General features: G+C 42.4%; 1 protein-coding gene across 1 annotated transcript; it reads left to right on the top strand.

The window, feature by feature from the left end:
- Positions 1-6,847: 6,847 nt before the first annotated feature.
- T265_13899 (hypothetical protein) lies at positions 6,848-25,049 on the top strand (the record flags this gene model as incomplete). Its single annotated transcript, XM_009171067.1, has 17 exons — positions 6,848-7,074; positions 7,115-7,225; positions 7,374-7,483; positions 7,520-7,609; positions 7,646-7,783; positions 8,486-8,784; positions 8,987-9,061; positions 9,146-9,309; positions 11,322-11,386; positions 14,546-14,681; positions 16,488-16,635; positions 17,259-17,433; positions 19,156-19,245; positions 20,077-20,158; positions 20,550-20,640; positions 23,495-23,618; positions 24,918-25,049. Coding segments are annotated over 17 exons (2,256 nt in total), but the record flags the coding sequence as incomplete, so codon positions are not given.
- Between the last annotated feature and the right edge of the window lie 687 nt (positions 25,050-25,736).

Below are 25,736 nucleotides of genomic sequence, written 5' to 3'. Positions count from 1 at the left end.
GACAGCCACTGACCGACAAGAACAAAACCGACCCGGGAAACTTGGGCAAAAGCCTCGATCCTGTGTATCAATCCGTGAATCCGTGAATATTTCTACGTGGTTGTGAATGGTTTAAAAACGATACTGATGAAAATCAATATAAGTGTAAGAACATATGAGCTGATCCGTTCAACGAATTCTAATGGGCTGCCTTCCATGGTGGTGCTGTATATAGCGCCACAAGATCCATTTTCCCTTAGTTACACCACGAAATCGTACAATTCAAATGCCGTCAGACCTGGAAAGCGTGCGATTCCATTTCACGTCTCATATTCGTTTGACCCGCAACACTTCCGCACTTTTGAGGTCCACCGATAATTGCGGTGGAGAACATCTTGTCACTCTCTGGCTCATGATTGAGAATAATTTGGTGAACCGCGTAAACAGAGTGTAACTTGACAGCATGAGTATAACCTATTCACTCCGTAAATAGACAAAACAGTGGAATATAAATCATTTAAATTGCACGAGCAGTAAACGGAACCCGTTTTGCTTGCACCGTACAGCACATCCGTTTCATACGAAATTCGTGTTTGGGCTTGATTCAAAGAGACTATGTGAACCAAACGAAATGCGGCGAGTAGTGTAATATCAAGGCCTCGGCTGTTGAACCAACCGAACTTGAATGATGGCCATTAGTTCAATGCGTAAGATTTTTGCTATGACAACTGTGAGCGGACATTTTAACCATCGGCATGAAATTAAAAATTATTCCGTCTCGAAGTCTAGCTCATATCCTTTCTTGGTTTCTGACTTTTGAGCGTATGCACAGTGATTTCGTTAGCAATAAGGCTACATGCTTCACGTCAAAGATATTAGCTGGATTGTAGGTGGGCGAGAAATACTTTACACCTGCCCCAATATACCATCCAGCGGAAATGTATTATAAGCTAAAGATACGCAGATGCAGGAAGACCCTTCGAGTTTTCAGCATCTGTGAGGACGGTGGATATATGAAGTTTGTTATTGACTGATGTAGTCGAGACATAGTAAGACGCCTTAGCTTGAAACAGCGAAACTTGGTGCTCCCTAAAATCATAGTCCTTCTTTTCACTTGATAGGCAACAACATAGCACGATATCAGTCTTGGAGAGAGCTTTTACAGACAGAGAATACACAGATCATATCCATATATATAACGGGAACTTGAAAGATTCTATTTTTGGCATCCGGTACTAAACTGGATCCGGTTCTACCGCCAAGGACAGTTTAATTATTTTAACATCGGCATCCTAACACTTATGACTAACGAACGTGTTTGCAGATGGCTTATTGCTTGAGGTTTTGCCTTTTATAGTCTTTACATGAGTACACCAAGAAAAATGAAAGTGAACTGCCACAGCAGATATGGATTCAAAATACTCCCTACAATTGGCATGCTGCAGTAGCCATTAGACCAGGATTACTAGTTAGAATCTTTTTAGAGCAAATCCAGAAACACATGCTTTGCTTGAAACTTATTTCGTGCGGACAAATTATTCAAGTACTACCTAAATTGACTGACCGTTTGCTTACAGAGTGATGTGGCAGAGAAACCCAACAGACCGTTGGCCTCCGTGGAGGGGATCTGAGTTTTTATGCTCGAGTGGGTACTTGAATGATGAACTAAGCACGAACAATTCTCTCGAGGAAAAATATGAAATGATGGCGTCAATTTTGATGAACCCCGGAATGCAGAGAGAACGACGTGAAGAGCACGCCCCGTGAAACTGATAACTGCAGCTACACCTCCATCAACGACCAACCGACAACTCTGTATTTCTTCATTCAAATCTCCACTGACAACATAAAGCTATGAAGGGCTACATTGTTCTTTAAGGTCTGTTTCACGCCAGAGCCTATACTTGATGCTGGCTCATTGGTGTTCTGGGAACGGCTGTCTTTAAGACCATAGAAATTAGTGCCATGTCTATTCTCTCTCCTTTTTACTAGGTGACTCATTCTTTTGGATCACAAGAGCCACAAAATTCCAGTTGCGAATCAATCCCTCAACTTACATCCAAAAAAGGCTCTGGAAAACTCCCTGGTTTAGAGACACCGCCGCTGTTACACCTATACATTTTTATTTCTTCTTTGACACTCTGTGTCAATAGAAAAAAGGTTTTCGATAAGCCTGTATGCATCATTTTGAAAGCAGATTTTAATAAGTCGGTTTGGGCTTGAAGCCTCTGGCCTGAGAGGGACTGAAGATAACTGCGGCTCAAAAAAAAGAACTATCAAGATTTTCGGAGAACTCGGTATCGTGTCCTTTGAGAAAATCGTCCATTACTCTCGGTCATCTCCGCAGCCATCTGCAAAACGTTTCAGAATAATCATCAAATTTGGCAGTGTCGTTTGCCTTCAAAAAAGTATTGAATCAATTTTTACGAGTATGATTATTGAAGCGGGACTCCTGAGCTATATTGGCCACTTCTGAATTCTTGGAGTGTACACCAGGTTGACTTGGTTTTTGTTTTTGGACCGGGCATAGACCTGAATGCCGCTTATTGTACAGGTCAGCAGGTTGGCCGAATTTGAATGGTTTCCTTAAATTTACCTAACGCATATATCCTCCTGTTGCCAAAGTGACGGGAATCAAATCTGTAACAAGATTTAGCAGGTCGATGCCACTCTGCGACAATATTTGGACACGAGTGTATGGTGCCTGCTGTGCTATCTGTCTCAATCAGGCTGCGTCTGAAGTTCAAAAAATCTGGTTAAAACAAGGGTGTAACAGATTTCGGAGAGACTACCATCCAAATTTTCCTTCCTGGCTACGTGGCCAACTGTCATATCTGAATCTGAATATGTCAGTTGCATACGGAGTGGCGTGTTACAAGGGACCACTCATCAGATAGAGTTACAAACCGTCGAAGTATGGAATGGTGGCCACGTACAACGGAAGCAATACAGCAGCGAGCAAATAGGAGTTGGTCAACATACTTGCGTAACTTCTACCTTGATGCATCTTGCGTATACCAGCAGAAGACAAAAATTCTGGTTGGCATAATCACAGAAGATCATGTGGATTTTTCCCAGGAATATAACTTGTACCCTCGTTCTAGTTGAGCACTAAATGACTCCTGAGAATGTATGCGGTTCATATGCGTCTGAACTAAAATCGGAGCTTACCGGGGAATTGAAGTAGTGTGGTTGTGCACAACCACCAACTCACCGCTACGCACTACTGCGCTCTCCAATGACGCACTGATGATTTCACCTCGATTGGTGATGAAACGTTTACAATCAAATTGTCCGGCTCAGCAGACAAGCCAACGACCACCATCTACGCTACCTGAGCAACCGACATTTTCTTCTTCGAAATATACTTGGTACATTTCGCACTCCTAAACGTTGGAAGATTAAGTTCGTCATGCAAAGTTATATCCAATACTAGCTCAGCGCTCAAGTCCTGCTCACAAAAACATGAATCTATTGTCAGGAGGCCATAAATTATAGTTTTTACGATAACGACGATGTCATCCTTGACCAGAAGAACTCACAGTTCCAAACATTTGCTTTTTCGAATGAGTTTACTGATCAAGCGATAGCACAGCAGTCTTTCACCCTCCAACTCTTGTGCAAAATTTGAGTCGATTGTGAGCAACTGCTACTTTGTCTTCCAAAGAAACTAAATGGAGAGAGCCTTAGGTTTCCACTTATGGATCTCTCTAGGACTTGGACGAAAGAAATGCGTTGTTGTACGGAAAATCAAACTATACACCCTCTTCGGCAAATCGTTGTATACAGGTACCCATAATACGAAGATAGAAATTATGAACAAAGACCGATGGATTTCAGCGGTTCAAAAAACATTATTGAACTTAACTTGCATTCCATGGGAAGAATTTAACAGCAAACTGGCCAATTGTTTCCCAAACTCTTCCGGCCTCGTGACCGATTCCCCTTGTTCCCAAGTAGATCTCTTACGGGTCGAATTAATGGGTCAGGAGTAGTTCGCTTCAGCAAAGTCTAATAGCCATCTGGCCACCAGATGTGCATTAAATGTAAAATCTTGCTGACCAAAGTGACGAACCCCGTGAAATACCGTGCGACAAAATTGTTCAGTGTTGTCTTTTGTCACGGAAAGCTCGATTTTTCGCTATCCACCGAGACAACACCACTCTTGACATGGTGCGATAGCCAGAGTTTAATTATCCATGAAATGGATCAATTGCCGAAGATGAGCTATTTGAATTCTTGGTAGTGAATTTAAAACACCCTTATGGGAATCTGAGTAGGTAAAATGACATCAACCAGCATGACTCTTTAACACGATCCTTTAGAAGAACATCAGATCTGCGGCATTAAGCATACTCTCGGGTATTTAGCTGCTTCTGTAATCAGTCATCCTGTTTTGGTCATATACTACCGCCGCCGGTTTTAACTAAATTAAAGACCGAAAGTGTCAATGAAATTTCCAACTTCTTTCTTGTGGGAGAGTACGGTTCAGATTACAAAAAGTTAGGAGGCAGCTGATGCAATTAATCTTTCGGCACGTTGACATCTGCGATACTTTTCTATCCCTCAGGACTAAGTTTAGCACAAGCTCGCTTTTATTTTCGGATTTATCCAGTTTGTAACATCAAGCGTCGAACTATTTCATGGCATATTACATAAGGACCGGCCGGCACTTTGTCTTAACTTACACAACTGGATCTGTTGCGGGTAAATAAGTCTATCGCAGCCTCAGGGTTCAGTGTCTTCATCTGATGAGTTCTTTTTAACACAGTTTCCTATCCTCTGTAGTCATATTTTTGACTTTACGGCTCTTTAACCGCACGTAGAGGTTAGAATATACGTACCACTACAAGGTCTACGCAGGTCAACGTTATTGGTACCAGTCACGATCAGCCAACAGTGACTGTACAAGTACGACATAACGATTGGCTTTCATTGCATCAACCAGCTAATAACTGAAAGCAAGCACGGAAGCCTAGTCAACTTAACATTTTGGCCAAAATCTTGACGGGCTTCCGTTTCAGCTAAAATAATATTGCTTTGAGACTGAAATAGTTTATTTTCCCAAGAAATGCTCTCATTTGTGCGTCCGTTTAGTGTTAACGAAAGGCGCAACTGAATCGGAGCTGAATCTTTGATTAAAACAAACCTGATGTACAAATGAGTGTAGTGCGTGCATTTTGTATAATTTGGGTTCAACTAGAACACAAGTCTCACGAAAACTCGGGTACTGCGCCTGTCTGACGAGATCCAGGGAGGGTGAAAACTGTATTGCGGTATCGATGGCTTTTTGGCAACTTTAAAAATAGCTTCCTTCAGGAAGATATGCTGAGATCGCCCGAATAGCGTACCAACAAATACCTTGGGAAGCCTTTGTGCATCACATCCAATCGAGAAATAGACTACACGGAAGATCATCGCTTGTTCACTTGCGCCTCTCGTTACAACCAAATCGGCGTGTAAGGAGTTGTTTCTCGCTGGTCAAGAGAATTTCGGGTTCAACTAGAGCACAAGTTTGACGGAACCTAGGGAACTGTTCTTGCATGATGAGCCCTCTACATAAGGGAAAGCGGTCACGGCTATTAAAGGATTTTAAGCAACATTTAGGTAGTTTATTTGTTGCCTCGGGGCATTCGGTCTCGTAAACAGTGTGAACTCCGGATAAGTTTGGTGTTCTACCAGGCAGTTTTTATTGAGGGCGATCCACATGGTTTCATGAATATAGTTCAAATCATCATCGCTTTACTCCACCGATGGATCGCATTTGGACGCCTCAAAATTCTGACTGCAAGAAGTTTATTCTTGTAAAATCCTAACCAATGATGGTTCTACCACAGGTTTTATGTGGGAAGTCACTGAAATTTAAACAGTTTTCATTGGTATTACAGGGTTACACCTTGTAACTTCAGATTTTTAATGCTCCTGCTTTGTGATTTTTGGATAATGGCGCAACATGGCGAAAGCGCATAATGGTTATCATATTCCGTGATTTCTCGGCAAACAGAGGTCAAATAAGAAACAGGAGACAAGACAATCTGTTAGCGGGATGGTTACTTAACAATGTGTATTAATTAGCGGGAATTATATAGTTTTGGAGTTTACATGCGTTGTTTTGTCCTGTCCTTCAGTACCATCATTTTCATCCAGTGCTTCGTGTGTATTGCGCACCAATCCAATGTATGATGGGCATGCTCAAGGATAAGCTAACAACACTTCAGTGCCATGGTGGGATAGTTCACCATTTCAGCTTAAACTGCCAGTCTGTCATTGAACCGAAGCCAACTGCTTTAAGGATTTCTCCTTGTTAGGAATGAAAGGTTTCTTCTCTCTGCGGATAGCGAAGTGTTTCAGTGCGCTTGATGCGTTTCTTTTTCAGAGGTTCCTCGAGGAAAAGAATACTGTGTATACAACATTTGTCCAGTTTGACGGTTTGTTATGAAAGTCTACACTAGACTTGACAACGTCAGAAAGATCATTGGTGTCAGGTGTCGAAGAGGTATTCATATGTGATACTCATATTGAAAAAACTTCCCATTGTGTGGTGGGGAATCCCTTACTTTTCTTTGCTGTGTTCTTTGGCGTAGGAAGCAGTTCGAAATTTGTGAATATCTGTGCACGACTACTGGATGGTTAAAACAGTAAAAAACTGATGATACAGTTTCTACAGGAATGCTATTTCTCTTAAACAAATAAGTGAAGCACCTGACCATTATACCATACTGTTAAGAGCATCAAGCAGAGGATCCCGTCTGAGCAACCCGGTCCCACCGTAGCTGTTTCTTTTGATATTTTGATTTGCTATATTTGTTCTTCAAATTTAGCTATCGCATATAGAAATGCTTCAAGCTTAACCCGGACTTATACATAGCGATTTGGCCAGCTCAATTGCTTGGGCCTCAACAGATGAAGTGTTCTCAGCAGCGGATGACCACACCATTGTTTGCTGGTCCTTGAGTTCTAAGCAAACAAGCAAGGTGATCAGCTTGCCAGCCACAGTATTTCCCACCGATATGGACTGGTCTCCAAGACAGCGTGGCAAACAAGGATCGAAAAGTGTTCAGACATGTGATACCTTCATATTGGGAGCAACAGACGGTGAGTTCCTTATGCGCAAATCCCCCTATGGTTCATTCAGGTCGATTTTACCTCCTGACGAGAAATGGTAAGACGGATAAGGGAGTGGAAGCACACCAAGGAGCCGTGCTTGCTGTACGATGGAACCAAGATGGCACGTCATTTGCAACAGGTGAGTTGCCGCACTTTTAAACAAAACAACTGTTAAGCTGGTGAAGATGGACAAATAAAAATCTGGTCTCAGAGTGGGATGTTGCGCTCAACACTGGTTCAGCATGGTATGGTCATCGTATTCAATTCGTTTCATCCATTTCCTTGAGGCCTTCCGATTTATTCTCTTGCATGGGGCTCAAATAATTCGCAAATCGTGTTTACACTTGGCAGACAACTTGTTCTGCAATCTCTTCAAGCCAACGCCAAACCTCTGGCTGTACGTACAACCTTGAATTCAATGACCAACCTTTAGTGGAAAGCCCATGAAGGCTTGGTGCTGAAAATAGACTGGAATGGTGCAAATGACCAGATTCTTTCCGGCGCGGAGGATTGTAGATACAGGGTAGGTGGTACTCATTTATTCCTGGTTTATTTCTAGTTGTGGGATACCTTTGGCAGGCTCCTGTATTCCAGTTCACCCTATAATCACCCAATCACCTCGCTAGCATGGGCGCCAGATGGACAACTGTTCGCTGTTGGAAGCTTCAATATGATGCGGTTGTGCGACAGACATGGAGTAAGTTAGTGATTATTTAATCAAACCTCGGGTGATGACTGGGCTTTGTTAGTTGGTCTGAAGGATAAAAAATCATATGGAATTTTCGAACTATGAAGTCAAAACACAACGTAGTGGAGTAGGTTTTTGTAATCCACCGTTTCTGTTGCCATAGTACAGAGTGCACACGTAATCACATGTACACACACCCACACACGCTGGTCCGATCTGACTACCAACTGATCACAGGGATGCACCAATCAGAAGACACGGTAGTGGACTCAAATGTCGCTGCATTTGAGTGTGAAAGGTTGTCCACGGCAACCGGGAAGTTGGCCTACAACAACCTATTCCACTACGCTGTGTTCTGACTTTATAATTAGAAAAATCCATATTCTACACCACATGGAGCTCAATTCTTTTAGCAATCTTTGAGTCGATTTCGGCCTACCAACCAATAGTGGAAACGTCAGTCGATACTCCTGAGGCGGAGCCTGTTCATAATAAGTCATTCAATTCAAGACATTCTGCCCAGAAAATGTTGTTACGAAAATTCATATTATATATATATATACCTGACATTTAATTGCAAAGTTAGTTCAAAATGAGTGGCCAAATGAATGCTACTTTCCGTGAGAATTAAGCTTGAAAGTGGTGTCCCCTGAATGTAACCTTGTCTCTTGTTCTATGCTCACAGTGACTTACTTTCAACTATTCATTTAGTGGTCGTATGCCGTGGTGAAGACGCAAACAGGCAGTCTGTTGAACATGCGCTGGTCCGCGGATGGGACGCAAATCGCAGCGGCCGGTGGCAATGGTGAGATTATTGTGGGCCAAGTTACTGATCGCTGGATTGAATGGAATGGTTTTGAGGCTGCCGTGGTGGATGAACGAACAGTAGAAGTGCAGAACATACGGAATGGAGCGACGGAACACCTTGAATTTCGTGACCGAGTAACCAAAGCCTCATTAGCTTATAACCAATTGATTGTGGTCACCTCCTCTCAGTGTTACGTCTACAGGTATGTGCACCTCTACGATCTACGCCGCATTGCCCTGTTTTGATGTTTTGTTCACCTTGTACTTCTGAAAACCCGCCGCCACCCATTTAGGTCATTTTTCTTGTCTTAGTGCAAAAATGGTACAGTTAGTAAGGTTTGCAGACGAAATTCGAGGTTGAATGCTAAATCAGAATATCTCATACGACAAACTGTTTTATTTTAGCACGAACAACTTCAACACTCCCGTTATCACAGAACTGAGGGAGTGTAGTGTAACCTTGATTGTCCAATGTCTAAAGTGAGTTTACCTGCTCATGCAACTTCTTCCCAGTTAATTATTACCTGAAGTTGAGAACACTTAATGTTCCAATTTTCGCCACAGGTACTTTGTGCTTGTCGATGGAATGAATATCTACGTGTACAGCTATGATGGTCGTCTGGTATGTTCTCCCAAACAGCCCAATCTGCGCACTGACTTGGTTCACGCTACTGGATTTTCTCTATCAAACGATACAATTGCAGTAAAAAACGGACTGGATGAGAAGAGTGAGTTTGGTTTCCATGGCAAAGGAAAAACACCATCGTCTGAATGATAATACTTAATATGATGCAGCACACCGTTCTGGCGGAAACACTTTTGAGAATTAGCCAAACGTTCATCCTTTCGACAGGATGGCCAATAAAACTATCACAACATGCTGGCTTTACCGGCGCAATTTGCATCGCAACGTTTTCTGGCAAGCTCTTTCGAAAGAAGGGAAAGTGGATTATCTAGGTAATCGATATTCTTGGTCCGCACCAGTGGACTCGCATAACGGTCATGGGACATGGACATCTCAGCAGCTGGTGGATAGTGGTGTTTTAGTTAAGTTCAGCCTAAACAGAAATCGATAAACATGATGCTTTATCACAAAGAGGTTTGTTTGCAGAATAAAGAAAACAAGGGTGATTATTGAAACTTGAGAACGACAGCGTGATCGTGCGTCGCATCTTCCCATCCATAAGATGTCTTACTTTCAGTTGGTGTTTCAAATAAAGAGTGTTCTGAGCAATCGTAGTGTGTGTGTGTAGCCAAGGCCAAACCACTAGCTGAGTCTAAAATAGTTTATTATACGCTGAGTTAGTGCGTTACCTCTGCCTGTGACATAAAGTGTTCGAAAAGCTGGCCAATAAATATATGTAAGGTATATAGAACATTTAGTGTGACAGAGAATTTACGTTGCGGTATCTGCTTTTGTGAAGTGAGTCACCCATGTGCAGAACCAGAAAGCATCACGTGTTTTCTTGCAAAAGGGCATCAATGGGAGAAATTCCGTACTTCTCAAACCTTCTCCTCTGGGGATGGGTTCAGTAATTGCGCATTGAAACAATCGACCTGGAAAGTGGGCTTTTGGGCCGACAACTACGTATTTTGTACCTATTTCGTACTGGTCCAGATAATCTTACCTTGTGTTTCGGCCCAGAAATTCTTATCAGGAGTCAATGTTCCGTACAAATATTAAATTGACCCATGGATTCTTGGAAGCAGTATACAGTTAAGTCTAGGTGACATGGTTCGCACAACTTATCAGTTGTAACTTATATGTGAATGTGGATGGAGCGTTCAAAAAACGGTGCTCTACCGCACAACATTTTCTCTGAAAATTGATTTTAATAGCCATATTTTATTGGCAATGTCGCGGAATCTTGGCACCTCGAGTGCTCTGCTTGGTTGTTGGTCTGTTTACCGAACTTTGCAACTGGGTTGCAATCCAACTGCCAAGCTGGGCGAACTCACCAACAACCAAGAATGCAGCCTACACTGAACCAGGATGTAAATTCCTGGCGCCCAAGAATGAACTTTTGGCAGCTGTATTTAACATCATACATAGTTAATTAAGTCTTATTTTACAATTCCTGGACCGAACACATTGACTCTTGGTGGGACCTCCATTCTCGCGTAGTACAGCGGAGGCGCTGGGAGAAAATGGCAAAACAGCGCACCTGCTTATCTGGCCCACTGAGGTTGGATGTATTTGCTCTTAGGAAAACAAGTGATGCATGCTTGATAGAAGAATATAGCCCTTCTGCTACTCCATGGCGTATCTTATAAACAAAACCAACCACCAAAAAAACCCCTGCTTAAGTTTAGTACCCTGGACCTGAGCATCGCTCATGTAAAAACGGCTTAAGAAGTCCCGAAACATTGGTTCATTCGCCTAACAAATGAGACCTCATTTCATTTCCGCTGCGGGCCGGTTTACCGACACAAGAAATATGTTCACGCCTTTTTACTAATCTACAACAAAAGCTACTTCGCATGAAACTCTGAGGACTTAAAAAAAACTCAATATTCAACGATTCCTAGAGTACCAGAGGGATTTTGTACAACTTTAACCGATGGACGAGGGACAACTGGTACACAGCGATCTATTACTATTTTTCCACACTCCGTCAGTGGAAGCAGTTTCCAAACTTACAGACACTCTTGTTCTCTGATTTTTTTTGTAAATTGGATTATAGAGTTTTTGTTTCCTGTTCCACTTTAACACTCAAAAATGACATATGTTCGCTTACAGCCATTTACCTCTTTGAAACCGCAACTGCAAAGCCGATTGGGGACGGGAAACCAATCGTTCATTCCGTGAGTTGAGCACAGTTTGAGTAACTATGAATCCAAGGATTCGTTGTATTGGATGATACCATGTCTTTCTTCTTACTCTTTTCCAAACGTGCGTCACCTGTTGAACAATCGGACATTGAGGTACAGGATCCTAATTACGAACACGGCTAAATTTTACCCATTCACGAGCCAACGACACTTATTCTCAAATTGATTTACGTTAAATCCACTGCATCGGTGCTCCCCAAAGACGGTTTGTTGCACCAAAGTCTTTTTGATTTCATAGGTTTTTCAATCCTAAGTAGTTGACCGACGGTTTTATAAGTAGAAATAGATCCTATCGAAAAATAAATCAGGCACTCAACACCATGCGCAAACGACGGTAACTTATGCTCTACCGTATTTGTTCGAAAGCTACCTATCTTCAGATGCTCAGCTTCTTGTACAACATGAAGTCCCAGGACGGTGAAGTGCTAACGATTTAGGACGGAACAAATGGCTTCACTGCGTTTCACGGTTTGATAGATTAAGCTGGTTTACTTTGTCAAGCTAGGTTGTGGGCACCACTTTGAATACGAGGTCGGTTAACCGAATGCTCGAGTTTGCTGCCTTCAGAATGTTACAGAAGGGCCTACAAAATTTCAATATGAATGATTATTCATGGTGTTATCACAGAGGCTACGATAACAGCAAAAACGACTTGTTTTTTCATTTTGTTTAGCTGGAGTCAATTTTCTCGTTTCATCCTAACAGACCGTTCACAATTTTCGTTCCGCATTGCCGTTTGCCTCCTCAAAAACGCGCAGTAACATAGATTTTGAAGGTTGTATACAGATGGGCAAATGCTCCTATTTCTTGTAAGTATATTGAAGGAGCGAATAGCGACCTAGTTGCTGGGGTGTAATCAGATGGTTGGTTCTTTACTAAGCCAATTTAATTTTTCAAGATCAAGCAAGGTTTGGTTAGGTGATAGGGAGAGAACAATTAGGCCATAATATTTCCCATGTAGATGATAATTTTCGATGGCAACGGTAGATAAAACCTTTAGCACAATCCAATAATCTACTTACCTGAAGATCACAAGCACGACTGGTGAAAGAGTACTCGAAAAGTAGAGGTGGCCGGTCCTGAGTGGTCAATTCACTTAGCCCTTAACCTGAAGTGGGACTCACCAATTAGAGGCAGATGATTTGTTGGCCTGGTGTTCAGGATTCAGAGTTCACACTCATAATCCCAGTATTAAGTGGTCGTTGACTTTATCTTTGTTGGACAATTATTTGGGAATGCTTGCGGGACCTATGGAATGTGGTGCCACCTGATTGGGAAGTCATGACTTTGGAATCCGTCGGTCGATGCAACCAAGACTGCCGTCGCTCGAGAATCGGTCGGTCCAGTCACTGCTCGCAATACGAAAATCTTTGGTCGTTCAGGGGTGCTATTTCATGTGTCTCCATTGCGCTCTGGTGAAGTAATGGTGATGAGTTCGTATTGCATTTCATTGAGACGGAGTTCGAATCCCATGTGGCCACTGACGAGCTGTAATATGTGTGAAACTAATCTACCGTGTCCTTTTTTCTGTGTGGGTTAACCGAAAGAAGCACAGTAAGGGCAGAAGAGGCCTGCTAAGACAAGAGTAATGTGGATGAACCCCAGTGATGGTCGTCGGTCTATTCAAACCAGTGGATGGGATTACATTTGTTGTAGGGTTTGAAAGCGAGAGAGAAAGTTTAGCAGAAACTGCTCCAGACGATGGAGGCTGTCCGGGAAATAATTCATATTTTCGCATAAAAATAACCCCGAGCTTAAGATTTATTTTCAGTGGATATTTCGTCGTGCAAATTAAGTCAACCCATGCTGAACAGCCGAGGAACAGTGTACAGCTGTTTCATCCTTATCAGGAATGATCGGTAGTACGTACCTCCAAGGAGATTCAAACCCGAGACTTCCCGTCTACCAATTTGAACCACAAACTGTTCAGCCACGAGCGGCTTATAAGACTATGCATCAAACGAAAGCCAAAAATATGTTAATATTTGTGCGAATATCTCATCCAGGCCGGTGCAGTTGGGAAGACAGCCGACTTTTGAATAACTTTGAAAAATACCACTTCAAGAGCAAGAAAGTAGATTTAAGAAGGGTCGAGCGTTCATCCGTTTTATGCAACTTCATGCCAAAATTTTATGATCAATAAATGAATTCGTCTAAGTGAAAGCAACTGCTCAGCTACCACGGTTCTGCTATAATGAAGGGATTGACTGTTAGATGAGTTTCTGGTTGCGAATAATCCAACCAGGCAACCGACAAATCGGCCTAAATATTGGCGAAATTCCCACTCACGTAGCTACGATCATTGACACTTTCGTGATACTCACCTTCCGTTCATTGGATGCTCTATTTCCACTGGCTGTCAGGTTATCGGAATACTTCTGCTCAAACGTAATACTGAATTGCAGTGTACGCGTGCACTTTCAACCGTCCCCCATACTGTCATTCTAGTGAGTTGCAGATCGGATCTGTGTCACGGCAAACGTTAGTCACAGAACCTCCACAGCGATATTCGCTCGATTCCGATTCGCCCTACCATGTTGCTTCTATCAGGGAAGTCGGAGTTTCCAGGTGCCAGAAGCACCTGTTTGCCCTGCAACCCTACCGCAGCGGTACCAAATTGGTGGTTAGATTGGACTTGTATGAATGAATTTTGGTAGAGCTGGTCACTCACTCCGACTAACCGGAATCGGTGTCCCTAATGAGGCGTCATACCTATTCTTTCTTCTTAGGCTGAGGAGAACTTTGATCAACCAATGTTTCAAATTTTTACCTTTCAACCTTCGTCTATGTGACACAGATGGCTGTTTCTGAGAGTGTGCTTCAGTACACTGATCCAGAAGGTTATAGATAATCGTGTGTATCCTGTGTTAGGTTTTTGACAAAGCCTGTCCAAAAAACATTGGTATTTTGTACTTCGTGTATCGCGTTCTAAACACAGTGAACAGAAGCTTCCCTAATCACTTTGATAGCTGTAATGAAGCAGGTTACACTTTCTGGTTCCGTGTAGAAAAGAATTATGTTGGTCTCAAGGATAGGTCCCTGCGAACAATTTATTTTTTTCTATAAGGTCACTTTTACGTGATTCTTTGGCGGCAACGAGTGAAAGGCCTTAATGTGATCCATTTCGTTTAGACCGACGTTCTCCAAATTGGACTGGATCAATGTGGCTCACCACTTCATCAACGACTGGCCATTCTGGATCGGAATAAGGATCTCTACTTGATGTCAGTGCGGGTATTTGGAACCAATCGAAAGTCAACCAAGCTCAGTACGTTGAAGTGGTGCTCCGTCAGTTTTTAGTTTTCAACAATTCTATCTCCAAGCAAGATGCCCAATTTAGGTTCAGTCAGTTTCCTGTTCAGAGAAGAGAGCATGGATATGTTTCCTATTCACGCTAAGAGCACAAAGTGTTCCGGTCCCTCTCCAACAATAAGATAAAGTCCCTTCATTGGGGGCACATTTCGGGGAAGATTGTAACCCCCTCTCGGTGACTAGATGCCATGTCACCCGAAGGAAGCACGAGGTCTGGGGGTACTGCCAGGTTGCCCAAGCCTAGACAGCGGAAGTCGAGAGGCAGAGGTCGGGTTCGAACCACGGACCTTCCGGTCAGTGGTAACGGAGTGTTCCCTACTTAAAAGTTTTGTGGATTCACGTGTGAATACTCAGAGGCGATCAATGTATTTCTACTAAATATGATGGAGCGAAATATCAGGAAATATTTCGCTGATTTTTCGAACGATCAAGCACACGTTTTATTTTTAATAGCATTTGGAAGACCGATATAAAAACTACGGCATTCTACCGAAATAGAGCTCCCAGGGTGGGTAAATCTCCAAGGGGTCCGTAGTAAGTACTTCTATATCCAGCGAGACTATCTGCTCCAAAAATAACGTTTTAAGAATGTGATGGCAGTTTCAAATGATGTAAGTTTAGGGCGCAGGCCGACCAACAACTAATCAAATCTAGTTATACCAGTTGAACGAAAACAAGTGCAAATCCAGATTCCTACCTTTGACAATAGTTAGGTGTTGAGCGTATATTAACATTTAGAACGACAGCATCCAGCTTGAATCCTCGCTTTCTAATTATGCCAATTTGGTCCCCAAATTACAGTAGGCTGTCGCACGGAAATTTGTCGGAGGCTTACTGCTATTGGAGACAGAATTTCAGGGATAAACTCACTGTGGGTTGATCCACATGAAGATAGTTCTTCTATCTTAGCAAAATACGCTCAAGTTTAACAAAAAATCAATGGGGGACTGCCAAAGAATTTCGTGCAACCTTATGAGTAGTGTATTACGTCTATACATGCATCGCGATATCTCGAAAATCGTACCAATTGAAACATGAGACAGCCCGGTGCAGCACACTCAGTTGCTTAATAACATCATAAACAAGAGATTCATCTGGGTTCCGGATAAGTCTCCCCCAAAACCAAAATTATTTGCAAATGAGTGTATATCGCTAAATCCGTGCAATTTGGGTTCAAGTAAAATATAGGGTTCACGTGGATTCGCGGACTGTGCCTACCTGATAAATTTTATCTCATTGAGAGATTTCATTGTGTAGTTCGTATCGTTGAACATAAAACATATCGGAGTATTTCAATCCAATCGATAATCCATCTGCCTGAATCTCAAATGTTCGTTTAGTTCTCAACTAGTCCCTAACATCCTGGTCATATTCAGATAAAATAGAAGAGACGAGGATCCTGAAATTTTGACAACCCGTTTTAGCTCAGTTTTATTCGCGGCCACCAATGCCCCCTGGTGGAAGATTAGAAAATTAACTTATCATAGACATTGTAGAAGTACCGCTACCCCAAAGGTTTCATCACGTAACCTATACAAAACAAGTGAGCTTGTTTACCGTATCACATAAAGCATTTCAATAATCTAAGATTTCCAACACAAATACTTTTACCCACATAAATAATTCATGAAAAAGTTGTTTCACTAATATCAAGTTCACTGGAATATCTACATATTTCTACTTTTTTCCTCCCTGCATCTCTTCTCTCCATACCACGCCAATCACTCCCGCACTTGTTCTCATGAACGCTATACCCATGAAGCAACCATGGCCAGTTCGTTCATTTGGTCGCAGACATCAAATATTCTGGCGGCTGTCGTCAATGATAATATATCTGTGTGGCATTATCCTAACATTGCGTTTGTGGACAGCGACCTTTTGGCACTAACCACGCACGAACACGATACCCAGTGAGTGTAATTCTAATCTGGAAGGATGTGTGCTGAGTTCATCACCTGTCAAGTGCATATGGGTTAGTAAGATGAATCATATCATTCTGTTCAAAGGCATTTCGAAGTGGAAAATTCTCTCAAGTTCATTTCACTTTTGTTACTCAATTCTCACTTCATAAACCATTGAGTTGGGCCAGGTAAAATACAAGGAAATTCTATCGCGTGTACGTGATAAACAGCCAAAGTACAGCCGCGACGGATCAACAGAGTTAGTAGCCTTATCAGCCAGCTGTATAGCTCACACAATCGCTTGCAGAGTTTGACTCGTATTGTGGAAAGCAAAAACTTCTTCTAACATGCGAAAAATGTTTTTTTTCCTTTCAAAAGATCGTGTGCATGTTCAACTTCGTGTTCTGAAGTTGCTTCAGATTGTTGAAGCAACAGAAAATAGAACTCATCCAAAGCAAAATTAAATCGTTGCCTCCGTCCATATTCTATATGTCACGGATGGTCATAGGTTTCACATTCGCGGTGTAGGTCACCCATGTTTATGATCAGGTTGCCTGCTTGGGCTTAAAAGTGATGTTCTGTTACCAGTTTCCATTTCAAATAGTTTTTAATCACCACATTCACTGTTACAGAGAGGAGTTTGGTAAACAACCGGAACTTCTCAGTTTCTATCGAGACCGAATCACAATTCGCCGGATCAACGGAAGTGTCAGCGCCCTCACGGTGTCCCCGTACCCGGACAAACTGCACCAGCTGATAGCGACAAATAAGTGGAACGAAGCGCTTTCACTTTGTCGTAATGTCAAGGTGACATTTTCATCAATTTTCTGACAGTTATGCAGCAATTTATGAGATCCGTAGTTTTTTTGGACGGACCACACTTATGAACCTAAATACCGTATATTTTTTCGCATGAATCCTGAAACGGCAGGCACATCTAACCATTTCACCGTTCATCGGGCGGGGCCAAATTACCCAAATTACTCAGCTCACCGAACACATCAACAGCCACCCATAAGACGTACGCTACAGCGTTCCCTAAGTATACATGAGATATATCCTCGACCACTTTCTCCTTCGTAACATCAGCGATCAAAGTGTATTTTCGTCAAATTGGTGGATTTTGTATAAGCAACCGGATTGCAGTCGAGTACTAACTTATATTTAGCTTCAATTATCGTCGCGTTTCCCTATGCTTTTGAAGAAACTCCGGCACGTTGTGTCTGGATCTTGGGATGCTCCTGGTTATCGTTGTAACTGAACAGAGAAGCTTATTCGCAGTTCTTCACAGATCGCGTAACGTGAGTTAGGTTCCACAAGGTAGGTACACCGATGAGTAATGTGAAGCAAGGAGAATCTGGTTGGTTAGTCTAAGGAATCTATAGGCAGAAGTAAGATAAATTCACGGCAGCAGTAGTGGTGTGTCTCCTTTTTTGCGAAAGTAAACGGATTAGCTAAATATCAAGCAAAGATAGATTTGTATGAGATGATATAACTAGGTCGGGTTCAAAACACCTATTGCGGTCGTTACCAAAGACCCAGCAGTAAGCACCAATACACAAGACGTTCCTAATCTAGACGTAACGCGCTACTCACATGGTTACTGACAGTTTCTCCTAATCTTTTGGAAAACGCTTTCTAATCTATTTAAAAAGTGAAAATAAACGTTTCATGGAGCCATCTTCCAAGAGAGAAGATTCATCTATGGAATAAAGGTATTTGAAATCGTGATGACATCGAGTGTACACCTTCCAGTCCGATGCATCACACTTCGAATGCGAACAAATGGATTGTTTCAGTGAAGGCATCCAATTGGACAGACGTAAATTACTTTGACTCACTTAGACTGGTAAGATGGTTGCGGCTCATTAGACTGATAAACAGACAAAGTGGTAGCGAGAGGTGCACACCAGTAGTTTCACGAAATTAATTAGGTGTGCTGACCATACACGAGTGCCCTTCTGGCCTGTTGCAATATTCTATCGTCGTTATTAACCGTATCATTTGGGTAACGGGATAAACATGAGAACACCATTAACCGAAACTGCTACTGCATTATAATATCATCGCCTGCAAGAGAAAGCTATTCCAGCGCCTTTTTATGGGTGCGTGCATTGTGAATGAACGGCTAAAAACAGCTGATATCGGAATTTATATATTGAACTCATCGTTGATGACCAACCTTCAAGGAGCAATCCGAGATAGCTCAGTGGTTAAGGCCTGAGCTTACTGACTAATAGGTCCCAACCTCGCAATCTCGACTGCTGCAGTGTGGACTTAGGCAACCAAGCAGTAGCTTAACCTCTGTGCTCCTTTCGGGCGAAGTGGCAGCTAGGCACCGTGAGGGTTTTACTGCTTATACGATTACATTGTTATTATTACTATTATGTAGGTGCGGGTGGGTGTTGGATAATCCGTTACGTATTAAGAAGTATCGTCGGTTGTTCATTTTTATTCATGCCATGTACATAGCCTGTACGGCACTTGTAAGTTACCACTTAACTAAAACGCTGCTGTTCCCAAATACAGGACAAAATGCTGTGGGCCTGTTTGGCCGGCTTCGCAACGTGTGCGAAAGATTTGGACATGGCTGAAATCGCGTTTGCTGAGATTGAAGAAGTGAGTTCAAATCTGTCGCTTGCTACTTCGGTCACCTTCGACCGACGTAACTCTCGTTTCTATTCGCGTTCATATAGGAAAACGCTGTCAGAAGGCAATCCTTTCTATGAAGGAGCATTAACAACTGGTTCGAGGTATTCGAAATCCACACTATCAGACTAACCCGCTATCCCTATATTCTCACCCAGTTACGGGATCGTCCAGAGATCGTATATATTGCACACTACTGATGCACTTATCTGATATAAAGTTACAAATGTCGCGTATTATTTTGTAACTACGCCCACCTTTGGGCATTTTCCGGACAATTATGGGAACTGAGTTGCTGTACATTATATAGATACAGTAGCGGAAATCTAACACCGACTGTCAGTTAATGTAATTGTTGCATCGAAGAACGCCCGCTTCCACTCCCCGACTAGATTCGTCCATAAAGGACATCGGCACACTGAAACTATTTCAGATCCTCTACCAACAGAGCCCAAATATCGCAACCATATAATAACACGATCACACAGTAACTTTAAAACATTGAGTGGGTAAATCACTAGGTCTTCGGACACCGTTAGGCTGCTAAGTTCATTATCACGTTTTCTTTAAGCGTGATAGAGAAGAAACGGCTGATTTCCCTGCATGCACGGATAAGTTCAATATCCTGGAGTGTGTGGCCTTGAATCTTATGGTTTGGCGAAATATCGAGTGAGGGGAAGCCGTCGGTTATTTGTAGGATTGCAAAATTTATGACACTGTCGTTGCAATACCTGCTGATCTGCTCGTAATAATGTACACTCATGCAGCCATGCTTTTTATTTACGCTTGCTTGATTTGCAGGTTGATAAGGTGGAGTACATCCGTTACATAAAAGGTCTACCAAAGAAAGAAATGCAAACAGCAGAGATGTTGATGTTATCCGGTGAGTCGACACGTTCAATGTCTTGGCGTTTGCCATTACAATGTACAATTAGGCACTGGAAACAAATGTTTTGATATCCAAACTCATGCTGAAAAGGATGGTTCGCTTCGATCTAAAACGCGTTCCCCCATATCATACAAAGCGCTGGTCAGTCAAAAGATAGTTCATCACAATTTTCCCACAATCCAGTACCTATTCCAAAAAAAGATCATAAGACTTAGTGAAAAAGACCCCAAAGTAGGCTGTGACTAAACAACTGCTACCACCCGTCTCCATGGGAGTAGTCCTCGGGTGTGTGCCTAACCGGAGATAATATAGCGCATCCACAATCATGTTCCTTGCTTCGGCAGCCAAAATCCTTCATTCTGCCTCTTTTGTTCACGCTTTACAGGGGAGTATCAAGATGCTGAAGGTGTGTTACTTCAAGCCGGTTTATACTTCCGTGCAATCATGCTTCACCTAAACTCCTACAATTGGAACAGGTAAGAAAGTTTAATGACTTTTAATAGTTGCTGCGTATTTAACCATGGATTAAAGTCACCCGGTCAGTGATCAAAGGGTTATAATTTCAGGAACAGCCGTTTCACAGCAAGTAAGGAGATATTCGGAGCAACGGAGTTAGTTACACGACAGGCTACTGCGTTGTCTGGTTTTACTGTGACGGAGTAAATTCAATATCGGTTTGCGTAAGGCGTAAAAGGGATTTCATCACTAGTACTAGCTGGATAGGACAGAAGCTATGTTGTCGCAAAGGTGAGGTCTCTAGGTAGTCCGTGCATGAATTATCCTACATCAATGTCTATCGCCTTTTTTGAAGAGCATGGTCACATACATAAAAAGTGAATGAAAGTTATGAAAGTGAAAGGATTTCTGGAGAATATGAGATAAAAGAGAAAAACGTTTCATTTGAAGTCATGCCACCAACAGTCCCACTCAGATAAGATGAATCTCAAAGTATGTAAGAATGTTTGGTATGGAAACACGCGTAATGACCAAAGCCGAAGGAAGTACCACAATGTTGAATACTCTTCAAGGTGCGGTAAGTGCTAGCACAGTCAAGACTCGCACATCAGGCACAAAGTGCCCATCATACAGGGTCTAGTGTGAGGGTAAATGTACACTCAACGTCATGTGCCACGCATAAAAGTGTCGTAAGTACGCAGAAAACCCACAATCGCAAGCAAACACAAGTCACTGAGTGTGATCTTAAGAAGTCCCAGTTCAATAATAGTCTTGGTTGATTGAGGAAAGCAGATCCCTCGTTAAGAAATGATTATCGGTTGGTGGACCAAAAAGTCAACATCACAACCGATTGCACGTAGGGCTGAGATTATGGCGAGAGAATATTTATCAGAACCATACTTCTGCTTCTTCTCATTCCACACAGTCACTCCGCGCCCATCCGAGACTATGCTGATGTTTATTACAGTTGCTCCGCGCTCCCGAATAGCGATTGGGTCAGGCTTGATGAAGGAAGTCGAAGTAGGTGCACTCAGCTCCTCGAATGGTTACTTCAAAGAAAATACTAAATTGTCTATGCCCAAAATCACTGTGGCTTTCCACCTTACATGAACGACTAAAGTACAGGTAGTCAGTGCATTACAAAAAGAAATCCGGTCGTTTACGAGTAGTTTCCCCAAGGTAACATTTACGTACAACCAAATATTGGGTTTATAAGTATTCACAATGAGTTTTCCATAAAGATGTCTTCAGTGATTGCAAATTTGTCCTTTGAACATTTTTGCTGTGTTGCAAAACGAGAAAGTTTTGTCCCAGACATCAAAGTATCCAGTCTTCCGTGGCATTTTTACCAGGTAATGAGATGGCCCAAGTGGTTAGAGCGCGAATTTACTGACCGGAAGGTCCGTTGTTCGAACACTACTTTACAAACCGCACGCGACTCACGCGTGCGAATAACCACTTCTCTTCATTGCCGGCTGCTTCTTAGATTTCTGTTTTTCTTTCCGCTTTGTTCTTTCTCTGAAAGGGATACGCTTGCCTCTGATTTTCTCATTCACAGCAACTCCACTGACATAGGGATTGACTGAATCTGTTGCATATCTGGAGCTATATATTGTACTGAGTGAAGTTGTTGGTCGGTCTCGTGAGGGTACTTCCATTCTCAACATCTAGAAATGCCAAGACATTATCTTTACCTAAGTCCAAGTCAACTATACATTGGTTACTCAATAACCATCAGTCGGCCTACTGTTTTAATTGTTATTCTGTGCAGAACTCCTACTTTGTATTATCCGAAACTGACCCTATCAAGTCACCTTGGTTGGTCCCCTCATATCCAGAGAGTCCATTCTTTTACGTTATGAAACTGAGGAAGCTTTCCGTTTCCCCCAATCATATTAACAGGTCTGTTGTCGCTTGTATTCTCCTCACTTTGATTGATGACCCCCTTCCTCATCCCAGGAATCCTTGAGAAGGACTGCTTCCTTCCTAGACGCAGACGAATGTCGAGGAATATCTTGTCTAACAGTAAAAAAAACTTTTGGTGCTTGTACTAATTCACCCAACGAGTACTTTTTACCTTCTAATTCTCTGTCATGCACCTATCCTGCATACAGACTTACAGCCACCCGGACAAGTTTTGCCGGTGTATTGGCTCTGCTCCTTCAGAGCCATTCTAACAGAACATTTCGCGCGATATGGTCAAAACCCATTATACAGTTGCTTCCTTTACGAGGTAAATCCTGATGGGTGGGAAGAGAACAGCATCTCGTGGATTGACAGTCAGTTCACTGAATGTCATCTAACTGTCCACTAGTAGTTGTGCTCTACCCGCAGGAACAAATTTACGGAAACAGTAAAAGGTAGCAAATTTGCCAAATTTGGCATGCACAGCTGTTTTACGGATGTATTTTAAATGTAAGGGTACGAAATGGCATAGACGACCGAAAACTGATCGATCAATATCATGCAAGTTACTTCAGTTTCACTGAAAACCAGTTTACTGATCACCTCACTGATTTAAACTGATTTCAGCTGCAGTTCTAGCTGAACAGACACTCTTCTGAATTTTGTGAATTACTGGACCAGGCCTACAGCTTGCTTTTTGATTGTGCCATCTGTCATGGTCTGTGCTACAAAACGTCCTTCCTGGGTCCAGAGTGAGTACCTCAGAGTGAGCGACAGGGAATCTAATTCACCGGGTATCAATCTTTGATTTGGACTGTAACAATATGCAAGAATACCACACAAAAAACAACCATCCTCAAGTATTTTTTCTCAATGGGGCTTCAAAATGAAATTCGGACTTTAGAAACTATATCTAACCCTCAATGAGTCTAAACCGTTAACACGATTCTCAACACTTTCCCTGTGTAGGGCGATAGAACTGGCGATGAAATATAAACTGGCTCTTGACATTGTTCTATCGATGCGACAGGCATATCTCCAACAAGCCAATCGAACGGAAACCCTCGAACGATACCTTTCACAACCAAAACAGGTGAGTTCCATCGGTCTCAAACGTTTGCCTCAAATTCCGTCCACGAGGTACTTTGTCACCCTGAGCTATGATCTGTGGATTCGCGCAGAACGCTTAATTACAAAAGCACAGAACAGTAATTCTTAGGCAATTTCAAACTGTGAAATGTCATCCCCCCGATCCTTGTTGGTCAAACGTTGGATAGTTTTATCTGAAACGTCCGCTATGAAGTCATCAACATTTCCACGATTTTCACTCAAGGCTATTACACTGAAGTAACTTGATACTGATTTACTTGTACCAAAAATGAGACCGATCGGGGGATAAAATCAGTCAAGAAAACATCAAACTGAGCGTATTTGAAAGGGATGTTTCCGCATTCTCCAGAATTGTAGGGAGTTTAGTAAAGCCACTTTTAGCCTCTAATCCGCTTCGACCCGTACGTTGATAAAAGTAAAAATGACCCGAAACTGACAAACTCCGTGTACTAAAGCGGAATTTCCATATCTGTTGTTCAAAGTAAGCTTCTTGAAAAAAAGGATGGAGTCAATGAAAATACAATTGGAATGATGGAGCAGCCAGAAACACCTCACCGCTCGCATGCGGATTGCTTTTGACAACGGTACTTCTGATGATACCTAACCCGCTAGTCTGCTTGCAATTAGCATTTTTCTGAGTTCAGGAGCGACAGAAGAGTTGGTGTAATTATTTCTGGCAACCACTGGCAACATTTTCTTCAACAAGTACACGTTTTGAGATAACGACTAACTAGACATTCACCTTCTCCCAATGGTAGTCCAAAAAGAAGCACAGCGATTATCATACAAGTCCACAGGATACTATGGTAGAAACACAAGCCTCCACGCGACAGACCGTCGTCGACGACAGATAAAACTAGTCTGTCAGTGGGCAATGGGAACAAAAAACAATAGAAAAAATAGTGATCCAAACAGCTCACGAATCATATCAACGACCAGTATTGCCCTGGTAAGTGCTTTCAACTACCAGGTCTTCAATCCTCGTGTGTTCCAGTCTAGGACTATTGGTGCAGAACATTTACATACAGGCTTTACGCCCAGATGCACAATAATATAACGACACTATGGCAGTAGGCTCAAATGCAATCCACGTATAAAGTTCGGCGAACAGACCAACTGCTACCCGATCAATAGTGATACAGCAGAACATCGTCAGTCAACAATGTACGTGTTTTCGCACCGAAATACACGATCTAAATTTTCGTACCTCATGAAAGTTTTTAGTAACTGATCGGTCGAGTCTACAAATCCCTTATCAACCTGATATTTCTTTTCTCTGCAGAACCTCCTCAGTACGAACGCCTTAAAGGAGAGGATCGAGAAGGAATACGAACGCGAACAGGCGCATAGAGAAACCGGCAATACAAAGCCAACTTCCCCGCAAAATCGCTCTCGGCCGACGATTGTCACATGAGATTTGTGTGCAAATAAACTGTTGAACAAAACTGGGGCTTCCGGATAATTTTAAATAGTTGTGTCTATCCACTTCAAAAGCTGCTTGACCCCAAAGGGAGGTCTGCTCATAAACATTAACTCTGGTGATTGAAAACCCTGTTATGGACGAATACTTACACAACTGCCAATGCATAAGAGAAACGCATACGAGATTGACTACGCAGGCTAGGTTGGGAAAAAGCTTAGCTCGAAATTACCACTTCCAAACTCCAAGGTCAAACGACTGATTTCTTTTATACTAGGATTATGAAGAGGTTATAAACGATCCCTCAACTATTCAAAACTAGTCGGGTTTTCTACGTCTGGTTTATCCCACCACTTCTTTCATAAAGACAAGGAGCACAAACAAGATGAGTGATAAACTGGCTTTGAGGTTATGAATACGAAGTTTGAGCGTGAAGGTCAGGGCCTGAAACATCCGTTTGATGAGCCCCAACCAGGCCGATGCCCGATACAAGCCATGATTCCCAAGAGATACTCCGTCTACATTGGAGTTTGCCATCCAACTTCACAATACGCACCTTGAAATTGGTTCGATTCGGACTTCGTTGACCCGCACGGGAATAAGAAGCGCTGTAGGCTCACTTTCCTAATTTAGAATCACCAAAAGTACGCGTTGGTGAGTTCTATGGAACTTACGCCCACG

Source organism: Opisthorchis viverrini (assembly GCF_000715545.1).
Source record: "Opisthorchis viverrini unplaced genomic scaffold opera_v5_115, whole genome shotgun sequence".
In the NCBI taxonomy this organism is placed as follows: domain Eukaryota; kingdom Metazoa; phylum Platyhelminthes; class Trematoda; order Opisthorchiida; family Opisthorchiidae; genus Opisthorchis; species Opisthorchis viverrini.
Note: the sequence above shows the minus strand (reverse complement) of the source record. Positions and strands in the feature narration are given on the sequence as shown.